Here is a 22,373-nt window from a genome sequence, read left to right as displayed (position 1 = left end):
ACTGACCAAAACTCCTATTTTACACTGAGGAAAATGTCAAGGGGAGGATTTTGCCACAATACTGAGTAAGACACCCTCAGGACCTGATTGTGTGTATGTTATTACCCTGTTCAATCTATCCTGTACTACCACAAGTCATATAATGAACAAGTGAAAAAAAATGTGCCACAAGACTGAGCAGGACACCTCAAGGCCTGAGTTGGCCTATGTTGTTCACCTATTCAATCTCCTCCACACAGCTGCAAGTCAGAGAACAAACAGGTGTGATACTTCAGTCAGTCCTAGGTTTAGAGTTGTTTCTGTTATGTTTTTGTAATTACAACGTTGCTATAGCATTTATTTACTCGTAGATTTTTTTCTATTGTTTGTTAGTCTTTTGTTTTTAAAGTCTGAAAGATTTTAGGACCCCTCATCAGTTAGGATCACCTCAGAATCAGGTGTTTTGGTCTTTAAACACTACACCCCTGTCTGAGCTGGACAGACATAGGTTGACCATACCTAGGCTTGTGTCCCATGCCTAATTAATGTATTAAATAAGTGTTTTTTTTTTACTGTACTAAATCATATATTTGTCTTTTATCTTGTAGTAGATACATTTAATCTACTCTGGTAGAAACCAGAAGCTAAGGGACCAGGGCCAGCCATGAGTGGATTACTGTCTCCAAGATCCTTTAGGACCTGACAGGTGACAGGTGGTTGACTCCAAGAACACAATTTTGAGCTTGATTTTGGAATTTTTTTATTGGAATTTTATCTATTATTTGGAAACCATGAGTGCTGCAATTTTGAGGTGCAACGCAATGTTTTGGGGATAATCAACTTTGTAGCAATCCACCTGTTTTGTTTTGTTTTTTACCCTTGTACCCTGTTCCCATCATTTTTCCTGAACTTTAGTTTGCGAAAAACTGTTCCATGATACATTCGCTTGATGTGATGGTGCATGCTTAATCAGCTATAACCATGCTATGTACTGAACATTAAACGTAGTTATGTAATAACTGAAGTTCATGGTGAGGAACATGCCTGAAACCCCTCTTTTTTCTAGTCTAAAGACCTATACATTCACATCCTCACCTTCTGTTCCAGTGATGAAGTTTTCACAATCCCCACTGTCATCCCATCACCCCCCTGTTCTTCAGTCCAATATCAGTCCTACCACAGCGATGAGGAGGGAGTTCGGCCTTCTAGTTACAGGCAGAAGCCACCCAGAACACCAGCCGAAGTTCTCAAAGTCCCCCCCCCCAACAAATCAGTCTTCCCTCGTGCTACCACCACCATGTTGATGGTCCGAACTCGCAAATTGTGGTTAGTTTAGCTGATTGTGTTTATCACACCTTCCTGTGCATACGCTGCTTTTGGATATAAGTCTTTCTGTGAGGAAGATGAACAATGTAACCGAGGTAAAATGAGAGGTGGTGCATTTGGAAGTTTGGACTGGAGCAGGCAAGACAAGAACAGCTAAAACAAAAATGCTTTCGAATAAATTTTATTTGAGTAGCAATTTTTGCAACAGACGTTGTCAGCAGCTTTACAGAATCCTGGATCCAGACTCACTGAGAGGAGACAAGGGGAACCCATCTTTGTCTGGTTTTGGCCTTGAGTTTGAGGAAGGGGCTGTACAAATTCAAACTCATTATTATTATTATTATTATTATTATGTTATTATTATTATGGAATACCACAAAGGTAAATCAGAATAGTTTCAATGTTATAGAGCTATACATTGTAGGGATGGCTGGGACAATAGTTAGTTACATATTCTGTATCTATGACATAGACATTGTCTAGAGGGGACATAATGCCTAAAGGCCTTTTCACACCAAGTCCAGGTTTCAAAGCCAAAAAATGGCATGTCAAGTCTTGAAAATGCAGACATTAACATTGTCCTCTGCATCTTCTTCATGCATTCTTGACTTTAAATAAAAACGTACATCAGACTAGATGTGAAGGTCTCAGTGCATTTAATCTGTGAAAATCAACTCTTGTGAAAAGACTTCACAATGACTAAACATTAAACAACAGTTACTCAGGAGAACTCAATGTAGTGTGTGTAAATGAAGTAAAACCAGGCCTGGAGTTTTAGATCACGGATCGGTGCACAGAACTTCACAAAATGTAAAGAAAAAATGATACATTTTAGGGCCATCATCAATAGATTTTGTTAACTGATAAGTGGTCCCAGCCCTACTTTTAGGATACTATTGACTGTGGGATGGTAAAAATATGAGAAATTTCAGTTTCAGGAAAGCACCATTATTTCAAATGATAAAAAATGATACATAGGTCATTAAACAGCCTTCTGATCAATCTTGGACAGTGGGTAGAAATGCTTATACTGTATTTTAGTTTGTTGTTTTTTTTGTCAAGTTCACCATCATAGTCACTGGACTAATCATCATCATCATCATCATCGTCATCATCATCGTCATCATCATCGTCGTCGTCGTCTTCATCATCGCGCCGTCATCGTCGTCGTCATCATCGTCGTCATCATCGTCGTCTTCATCATCATCATCATCCTCCTCCTCCTCCTCATCCTCATCGTCATGATCAGGGTCAATTTCATTCTCCAGAACATCCATCAGCCAGTCCTCCAGCTCATCAGGTGTTGGCATGTCATCATGGTCGTCCATCTCCAGCCATATACTGTCAGCCTGCAAATAGGAGATTTTTTTTCTTTATTTTTTTTTCCCAAATAACCCATCTTCATTAAAATTTCAGTAAGGCTTTATGTTAAGGTCCTTAACGTTAACTCATTATAATTAACAATTAGCTAATATTAACCAATTTATGCCCATTTATAATTAAAAATGAACTCAGATTAACCTATTTATGCTCATATATATATATATATATATATATATATGCTCATATTTTTCATTTCCTCTGCTACAACACTTCTTAGAGCTTCATTGAGCACAAATCTGAAAACAAAATCAAAATTTGTTAAACAGTTTGGGTACTGCATCCCATTTAAATAAAAAAAAAAAGAACATGAAAACTTAGATATAACCCACACATGTCAGGCTCCAGGTCCTGGCAGGCCAAAACAGCAGGTGCTACCTCATTAGACAGACCTCATCAGCTAATTAACAAGGCTTTCATTGACTGAATTCAGAGTGTTAGATGAGGGTAAATGCAGTCTCCGCAGCACTTTGAACCAGAAGGTCCCCAGTTTGACAAACCTGAAATAGCCTTGATATGGTATATGTATAAAAACCAACATCTGAAGAAAAAATGTGGAATCCTTGCCTTATACTGTCTTAACTTGTCTCACAAAAATAAGCACACTTGAATTTTCAACTAGATATAAACACTAAAAAATGCAGCTCTTAAACATAAAAAGTTAGTAACTACGTTAGCTTGAAATGTTGAGTTCGCTGAACTTAAAATAAGTTCACAAATGTAAAACACATTAACTTAATATTACAACTCGAAGTTTCAGAGTTAACCTGTTTTTTTTAAGTTTACTGTCTGCATTTGTTTTTTTTTTTACAGCAAATAAGTGGTTTTAAACCTGTGGGCTGTGTTCCTCCAGTTGGTCTTGGCGCTACTGTTAGGGGGCCACTGGCAGTCATTTAAATTTTTTTAAGCTGCAAAACTTTTGTTACAATACAAATAATCATCATAAATACAGCAATTATTACTGTTTTAATCATTATTTACAAAAGGAGAACATTAAAATATGAGCTCAGTGATTATACAGTTAAGTGAAATTCAGTAGGCTTTGATAGACGTTGACCCGGTTAAGTGGACTTGTGGGCCGTGAAAGCTTTTGTTGTCGGCTGAGTAAACAACTAGCTTGGATTTAGAGAAATTAAATAATTCTAACTTGATTATGTAAGTGCATTTAATATTAAAACAATAAGCTTTCAGTGTACTCACATCTTCAACATCCACCACACCAATCTGAGGTGAGGACAGGTCAATGTCAAAGGTCTTCTCCCAGTAGGGGACAAGCTACAGGTGACAGAAACAGTTTTGTCATCACTCCTTCAAATTATCACAAGCAATCAACCTCTTGGTCATTATGCGTTTCACTATTTTCAGCAATCTGGACTCTTTCAATTCGGTTGAGGTGGCTGAGATCTCACCAGGGGGAACTGATCAGGGTCAATCCAGATGATGCTGAGGTTTGGATTGGCTGAATTATCCTCTGCTACCTCCTTTAGGATCTCCAAGAACTCAAATCCATCTGGTGGTGATGCAGAACAGACATTACATGGTTTATGCTTTAGCTTTGCAATACATAATTACATTTGTGTGGCTCTTTGCAGCAACTTGCCTTGAACTATTAGCCTTCACATATGTGAAGTCCCCCATATATCTAGTTCATTAAAGGTCAGGACCTCCACAGGACTACCACTGAGCAGGTCTTATTTGGGGCATGGGTCATTCTCAGCATTGCAGTGAAACTGACATGGTAGTGGCAGTGCATCAGACAGCAGTCCTGCTGGATTTTATAAATACCTCAGTATTACTGCTGGGCTGTGAAAAGACCACCAAACTAAAATATCCAGCAGCATCCTGTGGCCAGAACCTGATCACTAATGAAGGACTAGAGGATGACCAACACAAACTGTGCAGCAACAGATGACCTATGATCTCTAACAACATCTTTACAGTAGGCCAACAAGGTAGGTGTGTCTAATTGAGTCTGATCCATTAGTACCAACGCATCTTTCACTACCCTGCCAGCATGTCTGCAGTGCCCATATAATACCTGCTCAGTGGTGGTCCTGCAGTGTAATAATGCAAGATGTGATAACAGTTAAACAGGAATAAGAAAGACTATTTTAACTGTTATGGTTTAAAACATCAAATAATCCTTTTCCAATAAATGTCACTGCTGTCGGAAGAAAACCTCATATCTCCATCATGCTCAGAGGCCTGGGGCCTCGTGCAAAAATCCTGCAAATGCCCTTAGACCCCAGAGGGTTAATTTGTCAGCTGTCTGTATATTTTATACTGAGATGGCCACAAGTATTGTAATTTTGGCAGTTAGCCACACTTCCATGTGTACTCACTTCCATGCACTGGTTTTATCAGACAGATGTAAGTTAAACAGCTATTTATCAAGCTAAATGTTAAATGCTTGGCCAACTAGACTCTCTGGCAATGGTCATTACGTGAACGTGGCTCGCAAAAGTAAGAAATGTGTCACTTCCAGAATTTTACCAAACATTTTACCCATGTCAGCAGTAAAAATACTGGCCCTAATCCTATCCTAAAAATACCAGTACTAGTCTTATCCTAATCCCCATTTCACCTTTCCAGAAGTTCAAAACATACCTGGATCATCTTCCTCAGCAAAAGCAATGATGTGCTCTCCATCTATATCATCTTCCTGAGAAAGAAACATAAACATTAATCCTTTTGTTTTGAGAAAAGTTTGTCAAACAAAACAAGCTTGCTGTTGATATTGTTTAGTACTATCAGGTGGATCGAAAGCTGCCAGTATACTTCAAGTAAAATCGAATTCCCGCAAACATGCACTTGTAAATGTAGCAGAAGCAGTTAAAGCAATTAGTGTTATAACATGCGTTATCTTTTACGAACGGAATTCTTGGGGTCGAATTATCTATAAGGTCATCACTATACTGGTCACTGACACTGGTGTTATGTGTATGGCGAGATGGTAGGTAGAAAAGTTAAGCTTCGCTACTAAAAATGATAGAAAGTGTGAAAATTGCTATAAAAATGATCTTTGACTGTAATGCTGCTGGCATGGACCACTGAGTGCACTGACGAAGTAAGAACCCGTTTTTTGTTTAAACCGAGGGGCTGGCAAATTATGTTCTTAACTATAACTAGGCTGGTCAGTTAGCTAACAGGCTAAAAGATAGTTAACGGCCTAAGCAACTCCATCATTAATATCACAGGCTTGAATTAAAGTACTTACAGTGTGATTAACTGTAAAACAGCAGTATAAAATCTAAAAATATCACTTGAATGACTTTCACGGTTTCAATATCCATGTTTCAGTCAGAAGTGGCGTCAAACCCAGGCTGAATCCCAAGACGGCTCCGTACTCACTAAATAGTGTGCTAGCTATGAAAGTTTAGAAATTCTAGCCTCTACAGCCAAATAATGCATCATTTATCGAGTGTGGATGTGGCTGAGACCCAAATGACTATTACTTAGCAATATTTTGCACCGTTGGGGTTCAGGATTTACTATTTAAATTCCAACGTAGTGTACTAGCTATGTAGGGAGCAGGGAGCCATTTGAGATTCAGACACAGTTAGCTTGGTGCTAAATACGACTTGGTGGTAATTTGGTGACCAAAAAGTACTAATAAAGCGAAGGTTTTTGCATTGAACAGTGCTGTGTTATCATATGTTCATTGTTATACAGCAAAAAGGTAAGAAGTTCATGAAATGACTGCAGCGATGGGCGACAGAATGTTCTTCTACTCATTCAGCAGCCCATGATTTCTTGGTAACGAGACCATACTCGGAATACTTGTTTATGTTGATTCTTATTAATAAATGTGTATTTTATGATATTTTATGTTGGCTTCACATCGTGCCTGAGAACACACGATAAAGTCGCAGTAACACAGGGTCTCTCGTGGCTTATTGCTTTAATATATGTGGATTACACTTTGTAAACAACAGCTCTTATAATTTGCTCATTGTCTTAATATTAGCGAGTGATTGCCTTTCAATGGGAAACAAACTGTTTGACTGCTGTTTACACTTTGTTGTACAGGAGCTGAGAGCTGTAGTCTGTACCTATTTATGACCCCAACGTTTTGTTCTTGTCTTTGTCAAGTATGTTTATTTCATTTTTGACTTTATTAATGTCTTCCCATGCATTTCGATAGTTTTAGTGAGCACTGTTTCTCAATGTAACTATTATTGTTGCCTTAGTAACATAGCAGAAAATGGGTTCTTGTCGGTCAGCTGCATGGTAAATAATATCAAATCACTTCAAAACAAAGTGATATAATTTCATATTCTTATGGTTTCTAATCTATATGATCACTCTTTTTATGGTCACTGGTGTTCTGTGTATGGCTTACCCAGATCTCATACATGTTGTGTGGCTTCAGCTTCCGCAGGGTTGGTCTGAAATGAAGTTATATTACTGACTCTAATATTCATATAGAAGATGAAAGAATGAAATCAATCTCAACATATAATTAACTCAAAATGATTGCACCTAATATTGTCCTCGATAAAGTTGACCAGATCCTCCTCAGAGTAGGGTTTTCCAGGGACACTGAAAGGACTGTGTATGAAGGGCTCATAGAAGTCCACATCATTCATGTCTAGATTTAGACTCTTAGCAATCTGTAATAAAGAGAAAACAGTTTCAAGCGTGTTTATTTGCTTAAAAAAATTGTATGTATGTATATAACCTTATAATCCACATTAACAGGACAGCGCGCTATAGGCGGGATAGGCCATTGTCTAGACCATCATTGCTCTGGACTGATGAAAAGATTGAGAAAGTATTTGTTTTCTTAATGGAAATGTCTCTAGTCATAAAACCAATTGATGTCAATGAAGCAAGGTGGGCCCCACCCTCTTAGAGATCTGATAGGGGCGCATAGTGCAAGGCACTGCCCCCTTTAACTGGAATGATAACTGCTAATGTCATGATCATGCCTACAGACCTGGGGGGATTTCTCCGTTAGCCTGATTAAACGAGCCTGTCCAATAGGACAATAGCTAAGGAACATTTCTTAGGAATATTCTCAACTTTTGGCTTATCCAGCTCACTAAGAAATCCCACTTTGTCTAGGACCCTGGGCCGGCCCTGCGCATTTACATATTTTTTGGCTTTTTTGTCCATCAGCTTTTCAGCTCGATGCACCTGGTTGCAGTTATTTAAAACAGTAGTCAGTTACCTTTGAACTAAAGGTGGCAAAGAACTTTACGTGAGGATGGAACTCTTCTGCTGTATCCTTGAACACCATATAGGCTAAAAATGAACCAGTACAAATAGATTAACTTACATTTGTCGTTCAGAAACGTGGAATATTACGTTGGCTGTATTGGTACGTACGTTCAGACCTCACATTCTTAAAGTACCCGACTAATTTCATGTCCTCTTCAAGACTTTTGAAGCCCTTCAATTCATTGGCATTATCAATGATCTCGACTGGCTCGTCTATTACCTGGAAAATAAACAAGAAAGAAAAAAGAGTTGAGCAAGAAGCTGAGGAAGTATAGTTAAAGTGGTGGGTAATTCCAAATTAAAAGAATAATTAAGGTTTTGATAGGAGGAGGGACCTTGGTGCTCTCTTTGGCAGAAATGGAAACTGTGCTAGATATACTGAATATGTGACTGTGAAATAACTATGGTAAATAAATTGGTATTCATCAATAATTTTGTCCCGATTTATTGATTTTGATGACTGGCGTATCATCCCAGTCCTAATAATAGTAGTACAAAATGATAATATTAATACTACTACTATTACTACTCCTAGTCCTCCTCCTACTTCTACTAATAATAATAATGATATGCAAGGAATATGCATTTTTTCTCACGCACATCATAGATGAACTCCACCAATGTGTCTGCAGCAAGTTCTCCATCATACTCAATTACTTCATCCTCAATAAAGACATAGATACTGTCAGACTCCTCCAGACCTGTTGTGAGTAACAGAGAAGCAAGAACACTCATTTAGTGTGCAAAATACCATAATTTTTTCAAAAATAGTAAGAGTTGCTAGGCTATCAACCAATTTGCTACAGCGCCACCCTGAGGCAGACCAGTGCTGCATCTCTAGTTAGTTAAGAATACCAAAGACAGAAGCTCGCCGATTGTGGGTGAAGCAGCTAAACAATGAGCTTTACTTGAATTTGTATCTGCATCTGTTTTTCATGAAACATCATATGTTTATTTTCAAGGACACCCCAGAATTTTGATTTTGAGATATTCAGGGGGTCTAAAAGATTAATTAGGAGGTCCGGAGCCCCCAGGACCCCCCGTATTTGGCACTTTGTACACCGTACAGTGCCCTCCACAAATATTCGTACTCCTGGTAAACATGGGCTATAAAAAACGTTCTTAATTGCTTATCATTTTCATCTTTGATTCAAAATGTTGTAGCATTCACAGCTATTAAAAGAGACACAGCTTTTGCACAAGTTGTGGTGCTTTATTTTCCAGCTGTTGTCGGCCACAGCCACGCCATACATAAGCGAAGCTTTTTCCTTTCTAACAACTAACTCTCCATCCCACTCACATCTCTCTCTACACATTCTCCAATCAGAGTCTGTAGCAAAATGAACCAAGTGCAATAAATGCTGAAGAACATATAACCTGAAACTAACATGTCAAGACATTTCTTGAACATGCTACAATATTAACAACAATCCAACATTTATTTGATGTACAATGGTAGTGACCTTATCATGAAATAAATATTTTTCTCAAATCTGTGTGCCACAACTGATGGCACCCCTAGAAAGACTTTCGAGTGAACTCTAAATGAAGTGCATTCCCATTCATATTTTATGTTTTAAGGTTCCCACACAACAAAGTTGCATCACCACAAGGATATTTCTCAGCTTTTTTAGCTTTGTTAGGGGTTATAAACATGACTTTGTTTTTGGCATTTATAGGAAAGCTGTTCAGGCTGTTTTTCTAACAGCCTTAAAGTGCACTTACATTTTGCGTGCAGTTGTGATGTTAGCTATTAATATTTGATCATTCTTATTACATTTTACACAAAAGTCAACAGTGCTTTTGTAATTATGCATGTTTTTTGCTTATAGGCAGGATTAGTTACATTTCTGTTTATACAGCAAAAAAGAGCCTTATTGCACACTCAGTCAGAGACACAGTTATTTAAACCTAATTTATTGCTTTTCATATCATCATCGCAATATCCAACAACTTTATTGGACGTTCCACATACCATTACATGTGAATGTTTTACTTAACATCTTCTACACTTTGATGCACTGATGTCTTTTCACTGTAGAAATAAGCACAGTATGTGAAGTCTGTGTATTTATCATGTGTTGTCTTTCAACTGTAGCAATTACATTACCTCTGAAGATGAAGTGCATCTAGTTAAGTCAAATCAAAGTTTATTTAAATAGTGCTTTTTACAACAGGCGTTGTCACAAAGCAGCTGTACAGAAAAAAATCTGTCTGTCTGTCTATCTATCTATCTGATTTTCTGTTCAGTACTAAAAATAAACAAAAAAATAAATAGATTAGATGAATAGATTTTCACATAGAAAATCAACATAACATGTAATTTGACCATAGGTTGTTCAATAATATGCATTTAACTGAAGCTAAGATGTTTGCATAGTATTCAGTAAGTGTACTCAACAAGTCTTCAGTGGAAGTTCAAGCTTTTACTTGAGGCCAAGTTTAGCATGAGCACTTATAAGGACTGCAGAAGTACCACTGAAAAATTATACTTGAAGCCGCAATTGATATTTCATTGCTTTCAAGTAGAGGTCAGCGATATGGTGTTTCTTGATCCACAATATGTCAAGATATATATTTTTTTCTGAAATCTGATATTGGAAAAAAGTAGAGCCACGTTACAACAATAGTATCAAAAACTATGAATACAATAATTTCTATTCAACATTTCACATACTCTGCTGAACTAAATCGAATAATATAGGACTAATTATGCTCTCTTTGCAATCAGATGTGCAGTTGTGAAGAGTATTTAAATACTGCCAATATCCACAATACTCTAAGAAAAGCATACTGTAATATAATGTGATGTAACGTATCATGATAAAGATAAATATTGGCATATTCCCCAGCTCTACTTTCACACTGCACATAATAATGATCTTTGCAATAAATTATACAAATAAAATGTCTAAAAAATGTGTAAAAAGTTAGAAAGTGTGCACAACAAGGTTCTATGGAAGCTAAACGTGTTATGTTAGCAACCTACTACCTAATTTCCTGGCGACATCCCTGCCTTTCTTCTCATCAAGTAAGCCAAATCCAATATCTTCATCATCAAGGTCCTCTAGAACTTGGGCAGCAAGCTGTGAAATGAAGCAGATATGATCAGAATTTATTTGTTACAAGTCTCAAGACTCTGTCTCAAACCTTTATTAAATATTATCTATTAGTCTGGAATACCATATCATCAAAACTGTGACTGTAAATAGTACAAATGTGTAATAAAAGGTTGAATCTGGGTTTACATCAAAACATTTTAATGCAATGAAATCTAAACTATATCCTATAGTACTTTATACAACAGTTAATTCCAGCCACGCAGGCTGATTGGTTGAGAAGCGTTCTAACCGTGCTGTTATTTCGCCATAACAGCATGGTTTTTTCACAAACACTATATCACTCCACTGAGATGCAGTAACTAAGCAACGACTTTGACAGCTGTAGGAGACGCTCAAGCCATTTGAACGTTTTTACTTCTTACTTTGCGCACAAACAGAAAATGGACACTTTTAAGATCACATTTGACCGATAGCCGATTTGGTCAGACTCTGAAGATGAGACAACACTAAATTCCCAAACTGTCATCACCACTGAGCAGCTTTTCAGTCAGCAGCTGTGACAGAAGAGCAGCTAAACAACCTGGAATCAGCCAGAAATGAACCGAATACCATTCGCCAAACTAAATGGGCTGTAAGATGCTTTACAGACTGGCTGGAACAAAACAACATTAATGCTGATCTGGCAAAAAATGACAAAACTGAGCTAAACTTGATATTGGGGCAGTTTTATGGCTCAGTCTGTACTTCAAAAGGCAAGGCTTACAGCAGACTGTGCAGCGAGTGAGCGGAGTTCGTTACTCTGATGTAGCAACAAGCTGCTTGTTAAGGAACTATAATTTGCCGGAAGGAATTGCGAACATTAAAACATATTTAATGCCACATTTACAGCCCAATTTATTTATTTCTTACTTTTATTTATTTAACTGTTGTATAAAAGCAATAGAACACTTGAAGACGAGTGTCATCGTGAATAACATCACAGCTGTGATGATCTACAGCACTCGCCTTCAGATTGTGCCTGCAACCAAATCACAGCCATGATGTTATTTCGCGATAACACACTCCCTCTCATGTTCTATTGCTTAAATATACACACTATAGTGCTTTATCATGACACAAACATCTTCACTCACACAAACACAAGCTTGTCTTTCCTTTGTTCTAAGCTGCAAACATGAAATGAATATGTGTTACAAAATAGGCTCTGCAAAAAAAAAAGTTTTGAGTATTTGGAGACCTCTCTGGTGGAAATGTGTAATTGCATGCAACATAAGTAAACACATTTTGTAACAGTGGTTATGTATCAGACCCCTTCCCTGAGCGGATGACTGATGATTGTGAGCATGTTGAAAGTCTATTCAAAGAGAACTCGGTCAAAACTTAGTGAAAGATGTGTCTTTTGAGGACATAAGTGAATGATTTACTGTTGTCCTCACATATTCATCAGTATAATGTTGGTTTTGTATTTGAGACCTAAACATTGAGCCACACCTTCTTTTTGAGCTTGTGTGTGTGACGTGAATACTTCTTTCAAATTAAAACAAAAAATCGGACATTGTGCAAATCGGACATTGTGCTTTAACATAGCATGATTGATGTGAAGCTCTCCCATACGAAAAAGTATACTTAAAGTTCATTTTATTAAGTAAACTTAAGTAAAGTTCAAGTATATTTCCCAAGTATACGTTATGTTTTAAGTATACTAATATCAATGTACTAGTGATATACTTTGTGTACTATTTCAGTACATATTGGGACTAAATTGGCCCACTTTTTACTTTATAAAAGTATACTTTGAAGTATACCACAAGTAAAATTTTAGATATCCATTGACCTGACTGCATGTCTTTGGACTGTGGGAGGAACCCAGAGCACCTGGAGAAAACCCACACAGACACAGAGAGAAGAGGCAAACTCCACACAGAAAGGACCCTGGTTACCTGACCGGGGAATCAAACCCAGCCCCTTCTTGCAGTGATTATACTTAAGCAAAGTTTAAGTAAGTATAAGTGAGATGTACTTAAGAAAAGTATAAGTATTTAGTTGAAAAGATGTATAATAATAGCACACTTGAATTAACTACTATTTTGTAAGGGCTGCTCTTCCATAACACCTTTGATTCTTTTTTTAGTCTGTGGTCAACTCTACAAAGTAGCTGAAGTTTTGTTACTCTGATTGAGTGAACAGATTCCATCTCAGCAAACAGTTATTGTCGTTCTGCTACACTAAAATGAAATGTAACCTGAAATGTAACCTACATCCAAGTACTTAGATATTGCAAACATATGTACATTTGTGAGATCCTGATTCTTCCATCTTTTATTATGCGTCTTTGTATCCTTTCAGTGCTTCTTTCCCTCACTTCTTAGATTCTGCCTCGAAAAACATGAACAGAAGATGCAAAGACCAAGGAATGGATGCCAAACGTGTACAAGAAGGGTTTGTAAAATTAGATGGCCTTAAACTCAGTCATCACTTTTATCACCTATTACTGGGCTGAACAGACCTTCTGGTATTAACACCCAGTTAAAAATGAAAGTTAACTCAACTTAAAATTAAAAGGAAACACATTACACTGCTTTGCTTGGGTTAACTCAACTTGACACTAGTGTTCACCCAACTCAAACTTCTTATTTGAGTCAAAAATTCACCTCTCATTTTCAGTTCTGCGTACTGGTTAGGTAAACAGTATAGAACGTGCATTTTTCACTCAATTTTCCCACTAGCTGGGACTCTTCCCATTAGACAGCCCCTCCACGCATTTTCTCGTCTTGGGCTCCCAGTTATGGATGGCTATGGCATCACTGGGGTTCACACTCAATCTCCTGGTGGGGTGAACGCTTAGTGCATGGCACCACGGTCAAGCTCCTGAAATTACTCAGATTTCTGTGTCCTTAAATATTTACCACACTGTAAAAATATTTGTTGTTTTAACATGTGGTGCAGCGGTCTAAGAATTCACCCCAACATCAGGAGATTGTGAGTTTGAACCCAAGCTATCGCACAGCTGTCCATATTTGGAGTCTCAAGAGGAGAAAATTCCTAATGGGATTATGTGACAAAGAATCCCAGCTAGCTGAGGAATTGAGTAAAAATTCTATACTGTTTACTCAACTGAGAATCTAGTGATGAAAGTTAGAAGAACTTTTGACCAAACTAAGTTTGAGTGGGGTGAACTCTGGTGGCTTCAAGTTGAGTTGACTCATAAAAAGCAGTCTAATCAGTTACCTTGTCATTTTAAGTTGACTTATCATTTTGTACACTGTAGCTGGCAGTGTTCAATGTGCAATGTACGATATTCACATCAAACATCAGAATGGAAGCAGAGCTAAACACAACAGTATGAGCAGGGAGAAATGAGTAAACTGGGTTTACAGGTGGTTTTGTAGACCCTGCTGTGAACATGGCTCACTAAAAACATTATCTGTTTTTTATATGGTGACATCTTAAACAAGGTAAGATTCTTATTTACTTTACTGCTGGATGTGCATCCAAGGAATACCTATATGTCTCAAGGACACAGCAAACAGATGTATGGACGTTCTGGCAGGCGCAGTTATTCTTGCTAGGGTAGTTTTTGTTTGTCAATAGCTGATCTGAAAGATTACGAACACTGTTTTGAAGACAGTTTTAATGAAGATATTATGATGTCGGCTCAGAAGAAGAAGCAGGGAATGCAATTTTTTGCTCCAGGAAAATGCTCTTTTATTGAACAAAGCAGAGACGGCCACTCAGTAACAGTGAAAATAGAGGGGGAGGTCACCTCTAGCCATTTAACATCCACTGACAGTAAACACTAAACCCACACTAAATGACCTACAGCATAACACAATAAAACACAGCCAATGCATAAACACATCTCAAACTAACAAACAACATTAACAACAGCAACAACAACAACAAATGTCCCCTTTAATGGAAGATGCGGTGTGGGTGCCATTTGAGCTCTTCCTGAAACATGGAGTGTGTGGCAGATGTCAGAACATGATGGTGGGACAATCCATATCAGCAATGTGATGTGCAGTAGTCTCTTTACACAGTTTACACAAAAAAAAACATCTAGTGAGATACAGTTCTGTGGGTGGTCATTTGAATGCCACGGCCTCTCTGAGTATTTTTCCTGACCATGTTTATACCTTCTGACCGTGGTTATACCTTCATGGTAATAATTTACCACAATGTATCTAGTTCTATTCGAGTGACTACTTCCAGAATGATAATATCACAAAGCAGCTGTTCCATGAAAATGACAATGAGTTCAGTGTACTTCAATGGCCTCCCCAGTCCACAGATCTGAATCCAATAGAGCACCTTTAGGATGTGGTAGAACAGGAGATTCACTGCATGGAGGTGCAGCGGACAAATTTACAGCAAATACACAATGCAATCATGTCAACATTAACCAGACTGGAATGTTTCCACCAATTGTTGAATCCATACCAAAGATAATTCAGGCTGTTCTAAAAGCAAAGGGGGTCCTAACCAGTTGCAGAAAGGAAAGAGGTTTCATTCAACTATTGCAGCCCAAGTGTTCTATGGTCCATTTTTGCCTGTAAGGAGCATTAATGATCCTTAATGAAAATTATTCTTATCTATCTGCATCAGTATATATATATATATGTATATATATATACATGTGTGTATATATATATATATATATATATATATATATATATGTGTGTGTGTGTGTGTGTGTGTGTGTAAAGTTAAGTGTGTTTTGGTGGTAGACATCACTTAGTTAACTGCTAATTTAAAATAATAGGATAATAGCATATATAGCGTCATCAGAGGGATGATGGGGAGAGACGGCAATCCTCGATCTAAAATAAATAATGGGTTGTGAGCAGGGAGACAGAGTTCAGACTGTTATCAGAGATTGTGCTGCATTTGATTAGCATGGCCAAGAACCATCTACTTTGAAAGGCAACGGTCATTTGATTGATATGCAAAACAACAAAAATGTATTTGACATGCAAAATAACCAACCACAGACTGTTGTTTTTGTGAGAGTGTTTTTAATGAGGAAATGTATTTGGAAGCAGCATGTTCAAAATCCAATTTTTGATATTATTCACTGAACATATAATGTACGTTTCTCAATATAATAGAGGATAATGTTATTTTTTTTTAACATTGAAGAAAGATGAAGTAGTAGTTGGCAGTATAGCTGTTCATCTGGTACACCAACTAAAATTCTTCTCCAGGTACGACTTCATAACCGGTCAGAACTGTTACACTGGTATGTCACAAATAAGCACAGATAAAGCAATGTGCAAGCAGTGCAAACCATGCTAACGTTAGTCCGTTTAGCTGAGTGACTGAGTCAGAGATGTTTCAGTCACGTTTCAAATGAAAATGAAACCAAAGCAGACCCTCCCACTGTCTAGTCCAGTGCTAGGGACCAGTCATTCCTTTATGTTAAGGGACCTCCCAGAATAATAAGCTACTGTAACCTGAAAAAATAAGCGTCTAAAATGGTTTTATTTGAAAAAATATATAAACCATGATATATATCAAAACTATTCGAAATTGAAATTATTCCATGACATATTTATGATGTAAACTGTTAGCCATACTGTCCACTCCTGAAGCAACATGGGACCTGAAATCACCTGTCTTTAGCTTTTCTCTACAGCTTCTTGACAATTCCAACTGACTTCTCCACTAATCCGTTAGATTGTGGAAAATGTGGAATGGATGTGGTGAAAATCTTTGTTGTCACAGGTGAACAGATCAGCACCTACTTACTGATACAGTCTCTGAGGAACTGGGTGTGGAACGAGTGGCTCACTTGGACTCCTGAGCTGATATTTCAGGCACATCTGGCAGGATGATACATCATCTGAAATATCTTGATTGATTTTGGGGGAGAACATTACTTCACGAGCCCATCTCTTTCAATTCTCCATGCCCAAATGTCCCTCATGGACTCTCTCAAGCATCAGTTTTCTTAGACTTTTTGGGACGACTATTTTGCTGCACTTGTATACAATGTCATCAACCACAGAAAGTTCAGCTCTACAGTTCCAGTGCTCTTGTATATCTGAGGCACACTGTTTCCTCACCTGTGGCCATCTGGTTACCACAACCTGTTTAAGTTGTTTCAGGATGTGTCTCTTCCTGAATCAGCTGCATTTTTGCATCTGCAATAGGTAAAGATGAAATCACCATCCCCACAAAGGCCTGCACTTCTTCATTTGTTATGTGGATAGATGAGGCCTGTGGAACTACAGCTGTAGACAGTGTGTCTGCAATATACATGAACATCCCCAATGTTCAGGACGCATTCAATCATGTCCTCTGCCGACTGGTTCAAGAGCAGCATAGTAGATAAATGCTGCTTCTCCATGTTTAACCTTTACCTTTGGCAGGACTAACTGACAAGTTCCTAATGATCTCAGAGTTCGGCTTGGCTCATATCGCTGCAACATATAAAACAGATATGTTGGTCCTACACCATTGAGCGATTTGTAGACCAGTAATAGTACCTTAAAGTCTACCCTGTAACAGACTGGTAGCCAGTGTACTGATTTAAGAGCAGGGGTGATGTGTTCCCTTCTTTTACGCCTAGTGAGACTCTGGCAGGCACATTTTGAATCAACTTGTGGGTGTCCAGTTAGGAGACAATTACAGTAATCAATCTTGCTAGAAGTGTGTGAATGAGTTTCTCCAGGTCTGCTTTAGTCAGAAAATCTCTAATCTTGTTGATGTGCTAAAACTGAGATCAGAGTCTATTAGTACACCAAGGCTACGTGCTAGTTGTTTCAATTTTAGGGCTCTCAAATCCAGATAGGCAGCTAGTCTGCGCCTCTCATTGCTTTTCCTGAATTAAAATATCTTTGTTTTATCTTATTTTACTAGAAAACGTTTTTTTCCCCATCTAGTTAGTGATGTGCTCAAGGCACTTATAAAATAAGTCAAGGGTATCACCTGTATAGCTGTGGTAAGATACTCCATAGTCTTTTAGTATTTCGCCAAGAAGAAGCATATATGAATTAAACAAGAGCAGCCCAAGAATTGAACCCTGGGGAACCCAAGGGACATCAGCATATCTAGTCTGTACTCCTGTCATTGATTTAGAGGCATATGCTACAGTCTGCCAGTCTTCTTCATATTTTTCCAGTAGTACTGCACCTAAACCAGTCTTTGATGCATCAAATGATATTTTCAAGGGTCTTGCAGGATCATCAAATCTTAACACTGGCTCCTCAGTCTCCTTGAGCCATTGCCATGCTTTTTCTTGCTCCTGTTTCCTTTCCCATTCATTTTTCTCTGTTAGCCATCTAAACAGTGCAGTCTTTTCCGAGAGGTTGGATACAGACTTTCCCACATAACTGATCATCACAATGAACCTCTGCACATCTTTCTTGCACTGGGGTCTCAGTATGTTTTCAGTGGCTGACTTTCATTGGATTGCACTGAATCCCTGTGATGGTGCATTCCTATGGTCAAGAATGACAAGACAGGGGTCTGATTTCGTCTGCTTTGCTTTCCCCATGAGCCGTTTTGCTGTTTTTACTGCAGACTGCTTTACCATTTTTAAGGATATGTGGGTGATGATGTCACATGCTTAAAGTCCCAGTCTTTGCTGAACTGTTTGAATTACCGGGAGCAATACTGCGGCCCATTATCTGAAACTACAACATCTGGAATACCGTGTTGTGCAAAGTGAGCTTTCAGCTTGTGAATAACAGTGGCTGAAATTGCATCTGGAAGATGGTGGACTTCCTAAAAATTTGAGAATCAACTGTGATCAGATAGTCTTTGCCCACAGCCTCAGTGGAATGTCATGTGGGCACAGTGTCTCTTTCTGTTGCCTTGTGTCTGTGGCCCTGCACACTGCACAATTTCCTATGTATGTTTTCAGGGTCTCTGACATTCCTGGCCAGTAAACCCATTCCCTAGTCCAGTGCAGACAGCTTTCAATACCCAAATGGGTTGAATGTATTCTCTCCATAATTTCATGTCTCATACTGGCTGGAATTACTGCTGGAATTACTGCTGAAACGAAAGGTCTCGCCATCTCTGTCTCCCAGCCCAGTCTCTGTCGAGTCACACTGGAGGCTAAGGTGTTCCTCTGGGTCATAATATTTCAAGACTGGTGCTGTAGCAATTGCATTGTTCGGTTTTTTTGAATGCACTCTCCTGCACATCTGTCCACTCCCACACAACATCTTTGTGAGTCAGCTGCCTCAGGACCTCACAGTGCTGCTAAGTGCTTACAGAATTTGCTGAGATAGTTGACCCTGCCAAGCAGCCTCTGCAGACCTTTAACATGCGTTGGACTTGGCATTTCTGAATTGGCTCAGCTCTTCTCACGGTCTATTTTTAACCCTTCTGACGTCAGTCTGTGGCCAATGTAAGGCACTTCACTTCACGGCAGCTTGAATGTATCACCATTCAGTTCAACGTTGTGCTCCCTAACATCATGGTCTTTCACAGCGTCTTCCTCATTTTCACTCTCACCAATGATCAGGATGTCATCTACAATGCTCCAGGTAGTGTGTCTAAAGCCTGTGTGAGCCTGTGCTGGAACGCTTCTGGTGCCGGGATAATTCCCATTGGCATTCTTAACTACCTATATCTACCAAAGGGTGTTGCAAAAGTTGTCAAGTAGCTTGACTCATCTGTCAGCTGCACATGCCAGAATTCATCCCTCACATTGCATACAGTGAAAACTCTAAGTCTCTAAACTCGAAGTAAGTTTGGCTAAGTCTGGTAGAACATCATCTATTGTAGGAAGAGGGAAATGTGCCTCACTGAGGCACGTAGCAGTTCTCATCCTGTCTCCCCTATGAGATATTTAAAAACTTTTCCCATCTTATGCAATGTCAATATACAGGGTGAATTCATCTTTCCACGACTTCCATGTTTTGGACAGTGAATTGGTGAATTCCAGTCCAGCACCAGGGGTGGCTTCAACCCGAATGCGCCATCCATGCTTTTACCTGCGTCTGCTTATAATGCTTCTCTAAATGGGCTTCTCTCTCTTTTCGGTCGTAGATTCCACTTTACACCACTGCAACCATGTTTTATGCTGTCTTTTGCGTTTCAGACTAGCATAACAAATAATGGAGTCAGAAACAGATTCTCTGCATCTCTGAACTCATTACTGGCTGCCTACTTTCAGTTCAACTCAAAAACAGCGCGACAGTGTCACACTTACACTGGTCCATGCTACAACAACATTTTTCAGTTTTTACTGTTCCTATTGTTACATTGTGAGGCTACAGACTTGAATCCACCACTGAAGGAAATGGAATTTCTCCCAAAGATATACTTTGAAGAATACAGTCATCCATTTGCACATTATTACTGTAGCTCAATAGACATACGGAATGGTTATGTTTCAGCCTGGACACCATAAAGAGGGAGTGGTTTGATGTGAACACTAAAAAAATTTGAGTTTGCATAAGAAAATAAATCTTAGTGCCAATTTCCACTTTTTTTCTTGTTCACTTAACGTCCGTTAATAATTAGATACACTGACTGTCATTCTTTTGTCAGAAATAAAAGAATTTTGTTGAGTCCTAAGAAGTACAACTAGTCAAAACTCTTACTCACACCCGCTTTTCTTCTTTCATTACATTATTTGGCAAAAGCTTTTATCCAGAGTGTCATAAGGCTTTAATCATGTTACAGAGGCAGGCGAATGCAGTGCTAGGCATCTTGCTCAAAGACTTGTTTTGATGTAGCATGGCATTCCTGCTCAAGCAGGGAACTGAACCCTCGTCTGCCCTGTGATGAGCAGCGGTGGTAACCATTATACTACACCAGCCCCTCATAGTACAGGACAGATATTGGCATGTTAAAGACAGGCTGGTTGACTGTTGATACTTGTACATAAAGGAGTGTGATCTTTTTAAGGATATTTGCTTAGTTAACTTAACAAAATTCAATATAAGTTATGTGTTTTACAGTCCATCATTCAAAGCTTAAAATTTGTAATGTACAAGTCACACGGCATGTCAACATCAGTACTAAAAAATAGAGTGTAGTTTATATATCCTGCATTCAATGACCCACTGGTATTCTTTGCAGGGATTGGTGTAGTATAGTGAGTAACACTGCTGCCGATCGTACAACAGATTAGAGTTTTATGATACACCAAAAAGAGGCCTTAAGCAAGATACGACATTCATCTACTTCTACAACTTGACTAGTTGTATTTCCTAGGACAATAAACATTCTTATGTTGGGGTGGAGGTTAGGGAACCAGTCTTGTGACTGGAAGGTTGCCAGTCCGATCCCCTGAGCCAACAGTACGTGACTGAAGTGCCCTTGAGCAAGGCACCTAACCCCCAACCGCTCCCTGGGCGCTGTGGATAGGGCTGCCCGCCGTGGTAGTGTGTATGTGGTGTTCCACTGCATGGATGGGTTAAATGCAGAGGTGAAATTTCCCTGTTGTGGAACTAATAAGGGTCACTTAATCACTAAGATTTAGATTTATTTTGTTGTGTAAACTCAAAATTTTTTAAAGTGGTGTGATGCAGTGAAACTTACTGAGTTCTTGCTTTACAGTGGTGGTGATAGGAACCAGGGGTCACAATGTCTACAATGCATTTTATTCACTATCCTAAAATCTGAAAACTGAAATCTAGCACTGACCCTACATGTTCTTCAAAAAAAGTTTTCTTTGGGGACTATTTTGCCTTACAACACCCTGCAGGTAGCTCTCTGCTATGAATTTTAGAGGCATTTGGCAACCAGACATTTCTGGTTCCTATCGCCAACACTGTGAACACTTTTGGCTGGGTGTATTTCGCTAGAACGGAGCTTTTCACATCAAACCACTCTGAATGACTTTTCATCTTAATGATCTAACTGTGCAGACACTTCTGTGAAATTCATATTTAATTGTTTGTCCTAATTTTAATCAGAGTTCCTATGACATTTTATGGCACTTTATGGAAGTCGACATAGATCCGACCTCAGAGCACATCCTCCCTCTCGCCCATGTTAACACGACCCCAGTCCACTCACCTCCAGAGCCAGCTCCTCAATCTCAAACTGCTTCTGCGAGACTCTGCTGGACCCGACGTGCTCATGGTAGTACACTACCATTACATCATACTTTCTCATGACAGATTTATAATTCTTAACGTTAAGGTTATGAACACGATCCTTTCCATCGTACTCAGGGATGACCATGCCCTCGTGACCCCATGACAGCTGTCCAAAAGACAACAGGAACAATGAGATGACCAGATTCCACTTCATGGCCAGGTGTTTAGCATGAATGGTAATAAATCCAAAGAAGTCAAAAGAAAGCAAAATAAAAAAATTAAAAAAAGAGTGTATACAGGGCTTGTAATCGCTGACGCCCAGAACAGAATGAGACTAAGTCCTGTGCCCTCATGAAACCCCCACACTCTGGCAGAGAAAGCTGTAGAGTGGGTTTAG

General features: G+C 38.8%; 1 protein-coding gene and 1 long non-coding RNA gene across 2 annotated transcripts; one reads left to right on the top strand and one right to left on the bottom strand.

Annotated features, from left to right (window-relative positions):
- Positions 1-1,470: 1,470 nt before the first annotated feature.
- On the bottom strand, positions 1,471-22,337 carry casq1a (calsequestrin 1a). The gene is given in 12 exon segments (XM_036597384.1): positions 1,471-2,459; positions 2,462-2,654; positions 3,886-3,960; positions 4,095-4,195; positions 5,293-5,347; positions 7,028-7,073; positions 7,168-7,298; positions 7,859-7,932; positions 8,017-8,128; positions 8,509-8,609; positions 10,901-10,994; positions 21,954-22,337. Coding segments are annotated over 12 exon segments (1,290 nt in total). The 5' UTR covers positions 22,191-22,337; the 3' UTR covers positions 1,471-2,388.
- On the top strand, positions 19,365-22,230 carry LOC118826422. Its single transcript, XR_005008749.1, has 2 exons — positions 19,365-19,468; positions 21,851-22,230. It is a non-coding gene; the product is annotated as an uncharacterized LOC118826422 (long non-coding RNA).
- Positions 22,338-22,373: the final 36 nt, after the last annotated feature.

This window comes from Colossoma macropomum, unplaced genomic scaffold (genome assembly GCF_904425465.1).
Source record: "Colossoma macropomum unplaced genomic scaffold, Colossoma_macropomum, whole genome shotgun sequence".
NCBI lineage: Eukaryota > Metazoa > Chordata > Actinopteri > Characiformes > Serrasalmidae > Colossoma > Colossoma macropomum.
This window is presented reverse-complemented; position numbering and strand designations above follow the sequence as displayed.